Source organism: Brachyhypopomus gauderio, chromosome 9, assembly GCF_052324685.1.
Source record: "Brachyhypopomus gauderio isolate BG-103 chromosome 9, BGAUD_0.2, whole genome shotgun sequence".
Lineage (NCBI taxonomy): Eukaryota > Metazoa > Chordata > Actinopteri > Gymnotiformes > Hypopomidae > Brachyhypopomus > Brachyhypopomus gauderio.
Genome location: NC_135219.1, coordinates 4,287,071 through 4,300,632, shown reverse-complemented (window position 1 = coordinate 4,300,632; position 13,562 = coordinate 4,287,071). Strand labels below are relative to the sequence as shown.

At 45.5% G+C, this 13,562-nt stretch overlaps 1 protein-coding gene across 3 annotated transcripts in view; it reads left to right on the top strand.

The window, feature by feature from the left end:
* The window catches only part of akap7 (A kinase (PRKA) anchor protein 7), a 33,790-nt gene extending 25,652 nt beyond the window's left edge, over nt 1–8,138 (top strand). Inside the window, exons 8-9 of one of the 3 annotated variants that reach the window (XM_077016580.1) lie at nt 4,972–5,007; nt 6,084–7,358. In XM_077016580.1, the coding sequence (XP_076872695.1) occupies nt 4,972–5,007; nt 6,084–6,277 (230 nt within the window). In that variant the 3' untranslated portion in view covers nt 6,278–7,358. Of the gene's footprint in view, nt 1–4,971; nt 5,008–6,083 lie in introns of all 3 variants that reach the window. The other 2 variants (XM_077016582.1, XM_077016581.1) reach the window with 2 other exon arrangements.
* The last annotated feature ends 5,424 nt before the right edge of the window (nt 8,139–13,562 follow it).

Below are 13,562 nucleotides of genomic sequence, written 5' to 3'. Positions count from 1 at the left end.
GGACCTCTTTTACACACATGCACATACACACATACACTCAAGGACCTCTCTTACACATACACACATACACACAAGGACCTCTCTTACACACATGCACATACACACATACACACAAGGACCTCTCTTACACACATGCACATACACACATACACACAAGGACCTCTCTTACACACATGCACATACACACATACACACAAGGACCTCTCTTACACACATACACACATACACACAAGGACCTCTCTTACACACATGCACACATACACACAAGGACCTCTCTTACACACACACACACACATACACACAAGGACCTCTCTTACACACATGCACACATACACACATACACACAAGGACCTCTCTTACACACATACACACATACACACAAGGACCTCTCTTACACACATACACACAAGGACCTCTCTTACACACATACACACATACACACAAGGACCTCTCTTACACACATACACACATACACACAAGGACCTCTCTTACACAAATGCACATACACACAAGGACCTCTCTTACACACATGCACATACACACAAGGACCTCTCTTAAACACATGCACATACACACATACACACAAGGACCTCTCTTACATACATACACACATGGACCTCTCTTACACACATACACACAAGGACCTCTCTTACACACATACACACATGGACCTCTCTTACACACATACACACAAGGACCTCTCTTACACACATGCACATACACACATACACACAAGGACCTCTCTTACACACATGCACATACACACAAGGACCTCTCTTACACACATGCACATACACACATACACACAAGGACCTCTCTTACACACATACACACAAGGACCTCTCTTACACACATACACACATACACACAAGGACCTCTCTTACACACATACACACATGGACCTCTCTTACACACATACACACATACACACAAGGACCTCTCTTACACACATGCACATACACACAAGGACCTCTCTTACACACATGCACATACACACAAGGACCTCTCTTACACAAATGCACATACACACATACACACAAGGACCTCTCTTACACACATACACACATACACACAAGAACCTCTCTTACACACATGCACACATACACAAGGACCTCTCTTACACACATACACACATACACACAAGGACCTCTCTTACACAAATGCACATACACACAAGGACCTCTCTTACACATACACACATACACACAAGGACCTCTCTTACACACATACACACAAGGACCTCTCTTACACACATGCACATACACACATACACACAAGGACCTCTCTTACACATACACACATACACACAAGGACCTCTTACACACATACACACAAGGACCTCTCTTACACACATACACACATACACACAAGGACCTCTCTTACACACATGCACATACACACATACACACAAGGACCTCTCTTACACATACACACATACACACAAGGACCTCTCTTACACACATGCACATACACACATACACACAAGGACCTCTCTTACACATACACACATACACACAAGGACCTCTCTTACACACATGCACAATTCACGACAGTCCAGGATGACACTATTTGTTTGCATGGTAAACAGGACGTTCTATTGTAATAAGAAGCTGGATGTGCAGGTAGATCCCCAGGAACAGGGTTAGACCTAAACTCTACAGGGTGGTAGATCTACAGGAGCAGGGTTAGACCTAAACTCTACAGGGTGGTAGATCTACAGGAGCAGGGTTAGACCTAAACTCTACAGGGTGGTAGATCTACAGGAGCAGGGTTAGACCTAAACTCTACAGGACAGTAGATCTACAGGAGCAGGGTTAGACCTAAACTCTACAGGGTGGTAGATCTACAGGAGCAGGGTTAGACCTAAACTCTACAGGGTGGTAGATCTCTAGGAACAGGGTTAGACCTAAACTCTACAGGGCAGTAGATCTACAGGAGCAGGGTTAGACCTAAACTCTACAGGGTGGTAGATCTACAGGAACAGGGTTAGACCTAAACTCTACAGGGTGGTAGATCTACAGGAGCAGGGTTAGACCTAAACTCTACAGGGTGGTAGATCTACAGGAGCAGGGTTAGACCTAAACTCTACAGGGTGGTAGATCTACAGGAGCAGGGTTAGACCTAAACTCTACAGGGTGGTAGATCTACAGGAGCAGGGTTAGACCTAAACTCTACAGGGTGGTAGATCTCTAGGAACAGGGTTAGACCTAAACTCTACAGGGCAGTAGATCTACAGGAGCAGGGTTAGACCTAAACTCTACAGGGTGGTAGATCTACAGGAACAGGGTTAGACCTAAACTCTACAGGGTGGTAGATCTACAGGAGCAGGGTTAGACCTAAACTCTACAGGGTGGTAGATCTACAGGAACAGGGTTAGACCTAAACTCTACAGGGTGGTAGATCTACAGGAGCAGGGTTAGACCTAAACTCTACAGGGTGGTAGATCTCTAGGAACAGGGTTAGACCTAAACTCTACAGGGCAGTAGATCTACAGGAGCAGGGTTAGACCTAAACTCTACAGGGTGGTAGATCTACAGGAACAGGGTTAGACCTAAACTCTACAGGGTGGTAGATCTCCAAGAACAGCGTTAGACCTAAACTCTACAGGGTGGTAGATCTACAGGAGCAGGCTTAGACCAGGGTTAGACCAAACCTGTGCAGGGCAGTAAACTCTCTGCAGGGCTATGAAACAGTGTATCCGCTCAAGAGGTGTCCTGTAATCATAACAATGACAGAGAGTTGAGATGAGTATGGATTTTGTTTTTGGTTCGCTTCTGAAGGTTTGGCCCACTTCCGGAGGTGTATTGTGCTGTTACTGAGTTGTTGTTGTGGTTTATTAGTAGCGAGCTGCCTGTAAGGGGGTGTCCAGGAGCTGCGATTCAGCAAGGGCTATTTCTGGTGTTTAGAGGACACACACTGACCTAACCTAAAACACTGCAGACATGGGTCCTTTGTATTGACTGGAGTGTGTAGGTAGTGAGAGATTGACAGGGAGAGGATCTTTCTGTCTTCCCAGCTCTATAACCCATGAAGACTGAGTGGTCACTGATATTAGCGTGAATGTATATTTCAACAGATGCGTTTGATTATGTATTTGCTTTTATCCCAGCTAACCCGCATATGATGAGGGAGTTAACAGGATTTTCCTTAACGAGGCTTAAGAGCTTTCTCAGGAAATTCTTACTCAAACACGACGCTCATACACGCGGCGCTAACTTGTCTGAAGCATCCGGTTCATTTCTAGAGTGGCCTGCCTACGGCATTGGAGTTTCAGGGATTGTAGAGGGCGGAGCCCCCTTTGTGTTTATGGTCCTCTAAGCACTTTTAAAACAACAGTAGGTGATCCTCTGACCTCGTCTGCTGTAAATCTGGGCTACAGTTTATCTGCCTTGTTCAAACGTTCATATTCAGCTCCAGATACAGACTCTAGGGGCGTAGTCAATAACCGGGCCCGGTTTGGACATCCTAATCACCGTTTGTAAACAGAATTGCTTAACTCTGACTTCGTGAGGTCAGCACAACTGCAAAGCATCTCGAATGCTAATGAAATCAGATAGCGGAGAGCGTTTCTGACGAGCCGTGATGGCGTCTCAGAGGAGCAGAGCGAGTTCCTGCCCAGGGTGGTTGGAGATGTTGGGTGTGAGGGAGTGAACCTCAGAGCTCAGAGGCTGGAGGTATTGAGGTGTGGGGCATCTACAGCCCTCTGCACTCTCATGGCAGGGATATGTGGTGGGGGGAGGGAGAGAGAGAGAGGGAGAGAGGGAGGGAGGGAGAGATGGATGAGCAGTGTTTATAACCTTCATAAAGTTATGTAACTTAACTGCTACTTGTAAAGCAACAGGCGCAGCTCACGTAGTTCAAGGATGGTGAGGTATTCAGAAATGCGTGTGGGTGTGTTTGTGTGTGTGGGTATGCATGACTTTAGAGTGGGGTATGTTTGTATGTATGTATGAGAGAGGTAAAAATAAATACATTCTCTCTAAATGTGCCTCAGTGTGGGAGTGTTTGGAACTGTGTGTGTGTGTGTGTGTGTGTGTGTGTGTGTGTGTGTGTGTGTATTAAGGAAGAGATTTGGGTAATAAAGGATGAAGTGACTTGGCTGCCTTCCTGTCAGCTGCATGTTGTTTTGTTGTACTTGGGTTGCATAAAACCATTTCTGTATCTGGAGTTCCTGTTTTGCTTTTGTTCCATTTCCCTGACGTCCTGCCCTGAGCTTCTGGACTTGGACACAGGAGCAGAGTGCGTGTGCTGAGCCCAGAGTGCTCCAGTACACACCAGCAGAGAGCGTGTGCTGATCCCAGAGTGCTCCAGTACACACCAGCAGAGCGTGTGTGCTGATCCCAGAGTGCTCCAGTACACACCAGCAGAGCGTGTGTGCTGATCCCAGAGTGCTCCAGTACACACCAGCAGAGAGCGTGTGCTGATCCCAGAGTGCTCCAGTACACACCAGCAGAGAGCGTGTGCTGAGCCCAGAACGCTCTGAGACACACCAGCAGAGCCCCTTCAAGTGTTCCAATAGCATCAAAAATTTATACTTCCTAATCAGCACCATGATACAAAGTGCTCAAATGATTTACTTGAAATCATCCAGAAATTCGCCTCAAATCAATCATCAAAAATCAAAAAGATCAAAACCAATGTTCAAAAGATTTAAGAATGTGTGAATTAATCAGCAAGTGTTTATGATGTTGTTTAGTAATGGATCACACCAATAAGGCATTAAATACAAAATCACCCGCCAGTTATGCTTAAATTATCAAAAGAAGGTTCTGAATTATGGCATGATATATATGTTTATTTGTAGGAGTTCCCTACTACTTCTTTGTGAATGTTGAGATATAAGGACTGGGAGTTGATTGGAGAACGTGATTGTGAGTGGGGCCCAGGCTCTGATCAGGGGATCTGGTTCTTTAACTCACTGTAGTCTTGACCACAGTTGTAGATGTTCAAAAGGTTTTATTTGTCTTGCAGATCTTGTGCAGATCAAATCACGCACTGCACGGACAAGTACGTTCCTCTTTCCAACAGCTCCCTTCTTTCCAAACACACACACACACACACACACGCACACACTCAGGGCTAGTTCTCCATGTCCATGTGCCTCACCGCTATCAGTATGGATCTGTTGTTCCTGAGGCCGATTAGGCCTGGCCTTTGGAATTCTGGGATTTGTGGTTTATTTGTCCCTGCGAATAGACAAAGGAGTTGTTGAAGTGGAACTATGGCCAGAGAGCAGTCCCTCTGCTGAAAGACCCTTACAGTTCATGCCACAGTTAATCCCAGTTTAGGATTATATTATCCTAAAACCTGCTAATATCCAAAAAGTTCAATTTAAGTTTAAAAGTTAAAATACTTGCTTATTCAAGACACATACAAATTCCTAGAACGTGTGAACATCCTGTACAGATATGCCTGAAGTTATTGATGAAAGCATACATAAATTACCATGTATGTAGGACTTCTAGGACTATGTAGGAATAGTTTGTTGTGAGTCCACAAAATATTTTATGACTTGTTCAAGGCACTTCAGAAGAGATAAAGGCAGCAGTTAAACATTCCCACAGATCTTCAATGGATCTTTCACAGGTCTTACCTAAAATCTGGAGCTGGGAACCTCATTAGATCCATGCGGTTTGTAGGCTAACTGCTGATTATAAGCTTCCGTTACGTTAGCATCATGACCATCATTAGCATGGTAAGCATTGTTAGCATCGATAGCATTGTTGGCATTGTTAGCATCATTAGCATCGTTAAAAAAACTGAAGAGAACACAGAAAACTGCAAAAACAGAAGAAGTGAAATACACTTATAAAAGTACAAGCCTGGAAAGTTGGTGTATGGTCGATTTCTCCCCACATTTTGTTTAAGTCCGCGAGCCTGCTGCTGTAAACCGCGTGAACCCTGAACCCTGGAGAACGCCCCTGCGTGTTGCACCCATGCATTTAGCTTCTGTTAGCTGTGCTAAGCAAAGGGTGTTGTTCGTAGGTCACAGGTTTGTGTGTGTGTGTGTGTGTGTGTGTGTGTGTGTGTGTGTGTGTGTGTGTGTGTGTGTGTGTGTGACGGCTGTATATGTGCATGTGTAGGTGCTAAGCGTGGTCCAGAGCTCGATGATGAAGAGCTGGTGAGTCTGAGCAAGCGTCTCGTGGAGGATGCCGTGTCTCGGGCCGTTCGCCAGTACGTGGAGGAGATGACGAAAAACGGCATGGCGACCAAAAACGAGGCTGTGCCCCCGCCCCAACCCCCTACCGCCAGCCCTAACACTACCACCACCAAATGACCCCGTGACCTCTGACCCGGTGCCTCACACACCCGGGCGGGGAGCGAGAGAGCACCTCCTCCCCGCCTCCAGGGGAGAGCCACCAGAGGAGGGATGTTTGCGTGGGGAGAACAGGAGAGAGGAGAGACGAAGGACGTGAACGGGGGACCTGAGGAGCTGTGCAGCCTTCTTCACGTTCATACCGATACGTCATGGAGAGGCTTTGTGTCCGACCTCTGACCCCTGACCTTCCCCACAGCTGAACGCCCGGCGGGTGCTCAGAGAGGGGGGGTTTCTATCTGCTTTCACTTGCGTTCGACTAAAGACAGACAGAGAGGATAAAAAAGAGAGAAAGTGAGACGAGGAAAAGGTGACTTTGAAAGAAAATTGCTTCATGTTCACACTGCCTCGCGGCACCTGGAGCCAGTGACATGAACAGATGAAACACACACACACACACACACACACATATACACACACACATATACACACATATACACACACACACACACACACACACACACACACACACACACACACACACACACACATTTAGGTGTGCTAAATCGTATCAGAGTCAGGACTGTTGCTGGAGCAAGGTTTGGCGGACAGACATCCACAGTGTCTTTCTCAGAGCGTAGTGAGATGCTGATCACAGCCAGAGTCTGAACCGACCCAGCAGGCGACGTCTGCCTCCAGAACCGGGCCACAGGCAGGGGGATGGGCCACCAAGGCACACACACACACCCAGGGGCGGAAAGCCGGACCAGACCGGCTTGGACACACAGCACAGACGCTGTAGCTTCTCTTACTGTGCGTTTGTGTGTGAAGGAGTGTTGAACTCTGGGGATGTCTTACGGACTTTAAGAGTGTTGAAGGTGTTCCAGATGTCTGTACCTTTCTTTCTTTATTTTTGTAAAAAAAATCTTGTGTTTGTTGTCTGTTCCTCTGTTTCCCGTAGGCCGTGTGTTTGATGCACAGGTGGTTAGGAGGAAGCTCAACTCAGAGAGGGCGAGTGTTCACAGGAGAGTGAGGGACTTTAAGATACTATTACAGCAAGCATCAGTTCAAGCACGCATCGCACAGGAGCTGGGCCTGAATATACCTCCCCATATACACACACAACCAGCACGGTAACCCACACACACACACACCCTTCAGCAGGAGCTGGGCCTGAACATACTACCCTATACACACACACACACACACACACACACACACACACACACACACACACCCTCCAGCAGGAGCTGGGCCTGAACCTATGACTCCATACACACACAATCAGACAGCAACAGCCCAGCGCTTCATTCTTACACCATGACAATCGCACATTCCCTACAAACACCAGACTAGCCTTTCACTGGAAGATGACCTGACAACCCCCCCCCCCCCCCCCCCACACAGTCACAGACCAGCAACCTGTAGACATCTGACTCTCCACTCCGAGGATTTTCATTACTACACATACAGAACACTCTGAAAAATAGAAATTAGATCTGACGGAGGGACATGCATTGAAAACAGACAGCTGGACAAGATTTTAATTCATGCATTGTTTAAAAAAAACCTTCTTTGAAAACCTAAAGGATTTGAGTTGGGGTCTAGCCTTCTCTCTTTGGTCTCCAAAACACCTCATGACACCACTTCCACAGTGGCCTTAATCACACAAACCAATCTTGATTTACCATTTTATGACAACTTTTTAACTTTTGTTTTGAATGCTGCATACCTGTTCACCAGATCCTTAACATTCTCTTCTGTCACCTTTAAATGTATGCAATGTCTTTGCTGTTAAACCTATGTTAAATCTTCTGTTAATCTTCAAAACACTGATGGTCAGTTAAACGCATAAAGAAATAAAGATGTCATGATCCTGTCACTTCCTGTTGTTTTTCCGTTTGGTAGTCTGTAGCGCTCTTTCCCTCTGAGAATCTACTTTATTTGGTGAAAACTTCACGTAAATAATAAATAACTTCACGTAAATAACTCGTCAGTGTTGGCTTCTTTGGGGGCATTTTAATAAAGATATTCTATTTTCCTTCTGTAGTCCGTGTGGTGGGGTGTGTTCTGTGTTTGGCATTGGGGGCCCGCTATGCCTCCCGACACCACCTCCGCCTCATAGAACCGTCCTGGTCTGGGCATGAGCTGGGTGGAGTCGGGTGGAGCTGGGTGGAGTCGGGTGGAGATTCAGCTCTGATGATGGAAAGGCCCAGCAGAAGATCAGGCTTCATCTTTGCCAGGCACAGACCAGAGCAGTCAAAATCAGAACCCTATCACCAATCAGAGCTTTAGCCAGAAGGTCTGGTAGAACTGGATGGGATTCGATCAGAGGCTGAGTAGCCCCGGTCCAATTCAAATGTACTTGAGCAATTAGCTGCGTTAGCAGATAACTGCTTTAATAAACCGAAAGCCAAATAATGTTTCATGAACTTTAACATGCTTGCAGCAATATGCTTATACACACACACACTCAAAATTTATGGCGCATCTGCATCTGAAATATAAAACAATAACCAGATCCTACAGAAAAGGCATATGTGGACAAGCTGGGCACTTGGGCTTGCCTGTAGGGCACTCTGCCTGTAGGGCACTCTGGAGCCCACTGAGATATTGCCCTTCAATGGTAGCTCAGAGCATCATCCAACTCTGGGCAACATGACATCAGCTGCCAGCAGTTCGCTGGGCCACAATGAAAAAAATGGACCTAATGTTGTCATCATGATAGTTGCAGATCCTTAACCTTCCTCCATATGGGGCCCCTGCCTCAGAGAGTCAGGTAGTCATGACCTAGGTCAGGTGTCTGGGGCAGAGCTGACGTGGGTGCTGTGGGCGGGGCTCCGCTCAAGCTCTGCTCCACCTGGACCCTTCGTGGATTCGCTATGGTTACGTGGTTGCTGACGTGCAGTCTAACCCTACAGCACTGATGACTGGGTTAGGCCACAGTCTGCCGCGAAGCAGTGTGTTCACAATATGCTCTTTATCTTTAGGTTAATAACAGCAGCTGTGAAATAGATCTAAGTTCGAAGTTCACTGAGTGGAACGCTGATTAAACACCAGTGGTGCCTGTCCTTTTTTCCCCCACTCTGTCCCCGCAGAGTCCAATTAAAGTCCAAACCCTCCAACACGACATGCTCTGTGAGGCGGACCGGGACGAACGGCCCATTCTCACCGAGAGGCGGCCATGCGAGTGACCCTGGGTGACCCCCAGAGCACTAATCACGCGTCTTTCAGCATTCGCCTTCAATTAGGACCATTTCCACCTGCGAGTGGTTTGTTCCCGCGTGTGTTTGCAGGCGGGAGCTGTTACCCACCCCTGTCTATGCCCTCCTTCACATCAGACTACAGCCCTCAGGGTGGGTGTATTCAACGCTCTCTCTGGGAGACGCTGGCCTAATTCAACATTTTGGGAGTGTTTCACCTTAAATGTTTTGGGTCTTGTTCTCTATTTCACTCGCCCGGTTAGAAGAGAGCGTGATGAGGTTATTTATGAGTACACCAGCGTTTCCAGGGAACATCAAGCTGTTCTTTCTTTTCCCTGATTTATTTATAAAAGCAAACGTAGGCACTCCTGAATTACTGGATCACAGTCGCTCACTGTGAACGGAAACTCTGTCTTAAACTTCAAGGACAAACTCGCAAGGCAAGACAGCTGCCATGGTCTACGTACCTGAGAGACTACAGTCTGTTTGACACAAGCCCACGTCTCCATAGTGACAAGGCACGTTTGTCTTCTGAGTCCTCCCTTCCATTCAGACACAGTCTGTCCCCCCAGTTACTTGCTGTTGTTTATAATGAGTAATGATCTCTTCACTACATATTCAGTTTACAAAGAATAAAAACAAAAACAAAAGAAGCCTGCCGTTGGCCCTTGTTAGCCGGTGGAAAACAAATCAAACCAACAGGCGTTCACTGTTCTATGGATAAAAGCAGCAATGGATAAGAGCAAACATCTCACAACACATGGCCTTGAGACATAAATCACATGATAAATCACGTCATAAAGTCCATTATTTATTTAGCATATAGGGGACATGTGTGTATCTCACACTATAGATAGGTGTTTAGGGAATGAGTGTGTATCTCACACTATAGATAGGTGTTTAGGGGATGAGTGTGTATCTCACACTATAGATAGGTGTTTAGGGGATGAGTGTGTATCTCACACTATAGATAGGTGTTTAGGGGATGAGTGTGTATCTCACACTATAGATAAGTGTATTTAGGGGATGGGTGTGTATCTCACATTATGGATAGGTGTTTAGGGGATGAGTGTGTATCTCACACTATAGATAGGTGTTTAGGGGATGAGTGTGTATCTCACATTATGGATAGGTGTTTAGGGGATGAGTGTATCTCACACTATAGATAGGTGTTTAGGGGATGGGTGTGTATCTCACATTATGGATAGGTGTTTAGGGGATGAGTGTGCATCTCACACTATAGATAGGTGTTTAGGGGATGGGTGTGTATCTCACATTATGGATAGGTGTTTAGGGGATGAGTGTGCATCTCACACTATAGATAGGTGTTTAGGGGATGAGTGTGTATCTCACATTATGGATAGGTGTTTAGGGGATGAGTGTGTATCTCACACTATAGATATAGGTGTTTAGGGGATGGGTGTGTATCTCACATTATGGATAGGTGTTTAGGGGATGAGTGTGTATCTCACACTATAGATATATAGGTGTTTAGGGGATGAGTGTGTATCTCACACTATAGATAGGTGTTTAGGGGATGAGTGTGTATCTCACACTATAGATAGGTGTTTAGGGGATGAGTGTATATTTTACTCTCTAGATAGGTGTTTAGGGGATGAGTGTGTATTTTACTCTATAGATAGGTGTTTAGGGGATGAGTTTATATCTCAATACAATGAGGTATTTATGGGCCAAATTTGTATCTCACACTATAGATAGGTGTTTAGTGGATGAGTATGTATTTCACACTATAGATAGGTGTTTATGGGACAAGTGTGCATCTCACCCTATAGATAGGTGTATTTTATTCTATAGATAAGTGTTTAGGGGATGAGTGTATATTTTACTCTATAGATAGGTGTTTAGGGGATGAGTGTGTATCTTACACTATAGATAGGTGTATTTTATTCTATAGATAAGTGTTTAGGGGATGAGTGTATATTTTACTCTATAGATAGGTGTTTAGGGGATGAGTGTGTATCTTACACTATAGATATAGATGTTTAGGGGATGAGTGTGTATCTTATTCTATAGATAGGTGTTTAGGGGATGAGTGTATATTTTACTCTATAGATAGGTGTATAGGGGATGAGTGTATATCTCACATTATAGGGAGGAGTTTAGGGGAAGGGTGCTTACCTCTGCTGGTGGGTCCAGACTCTGATATGATCAGTGCAGTCTTGCATCTCGTGACTCTTCTGTAGCCATGGCATTACTGTTGTCTCATGGTATTGTGTGTCATCAATCCTGCAGATACAAAACACACCAGTGAGGAGATCGACATCATCCAAGCATGCATGCACACACATCTAAAGAATCGTTTTTGTAGATGGCACTGATTCAGAGACAGACAGCCACAAAAGGGCAGTGAGTATTCCAGCTTCAGTCTGAGATTTACACTTCAGCACTGTTCTGGGGTCATCATAAATTACAGTTTCAAAGGGGCACTGAAATATTACTGTAATGCCAGTCAAAAACACACGTAAGAAATAGCACCACCATCACAGCCGTCTGTCTGCGCTTTGAGGTTGTTCTCAGTTTGTGCTCTTTTCATCATTTCTACCTCATTGAAGAATTGGTGAGTGGCTGGACCACAAACACACCAGTTAAACTCAGCACAAATGATTGCCACAGGCAGAAGGTAGCACAACAGCAAGATGTTCTTGTTCTGATTTGTTGTTTTTTTGTCCTGTTGTTTCCTTTTTTCATTTTTGTACTGATGTATGTTTTCCCCTATTTGAGCTGTAGTCATTTCCCCTACTTGAGCTGTAGTCATTTCTCCTATTTGAGCTGTAGTGATTTCCCTTATTTGAGCTGTAGTCATTTCTCCTATTTGAGCTGTAGTCATTTCTCCTACTTGAGCTATAGTCATTTCTCCTATTTGAGCTGTAGTCATTTCCCCTACTTGAGCTGCAGTCATTTCTCCTATTTGAGCTGTAGTCATTTCCCCTACTTGAGCTGTAGTCATTTTCCCTACTTGAGCTGTAGTCATTTCTCCTATTTGAGCTGTAGTCATTTCTCCTATTTGAGCTGTAGTCATTTCCCCTACTTGAGCTGTAGTCATTTCCACTATTTGAGCTATAGTCATTAACCAGTGCAAAAGGGCTCCAGTGCCCCATTCCCACAACACAGCCACGTTGATCGATCACCCAAACAGACCTGACCAGACAGGAAGGGATCCACCAAGGCTCAGCACAATTGGAGGAAAAGGGTAAGTACACAACGCTGCTCTAGCACAACACAGACATGTGATTGGCTGGGTTTAGGGGCAATCTAGTATAAGGCTGATTGGCTCTTTTGAGGGGCAGACTAATATGACTAAATAATAGATTTCTGTCACTTAAATCCAGATCTCCTGTAACTGCATGTACAATTCTACTCAGAGATTAGACGTGTCCTTACAAGACGTCTCATTGGGTATGTAGTATATTGTGATCATGAGGATCAAGCAACGTATCAGAAAGCAGATTGATCAGACCGACAAGTTCACTACCACAGTGTCTGATTCGGCTGCGTCTAAACAGGGAGGAACTCGAGCTTTGAGTTTAGAGATGTTCTGACCCAATTCGATTGAAACAAAAGAGCAAGACATGAAAAAGCCAAGAAAACTTTCATTTTGATTCCTTTCACTTACTCCTAATATTACGTTTCTTCTTATTAAAGGAGTTTGGCCATATTGTTTCAATATTAATTTATCGTTCGTGAATTTGTGCTACCTACATGTAGACCGAGTTTACTGTGAATTTACTGGGCATAAAAGGTTTATCAGACCTGAGGGAGGGTCTGATATCTTCCCTGTGCTCCTCCTGGGGTCTGATCTGGAGTTCTTCACAGCTGTCCTTCAGTGTATCAGCCCTAATAAGCTTCATCAACTGTAATGTGTAGCGCGCTGATTTTACAGATCGTGTGAGAATGTGTGCGTCTCCAGCGGGCAGCCTAACCCCACCCGGCCTCCACAAATTAATCCGGCTACGCCTGCGCCCCCCGTTGCCATGGCAACCCAAACAGGGCACTTAGAGGGGCCGGCCTTTCCGGATGCATTTATTCATGTGCTGGAGGGAGCGATGGGGGTCTCCTCACGGGAGGGGGGACACGTGCGGGGT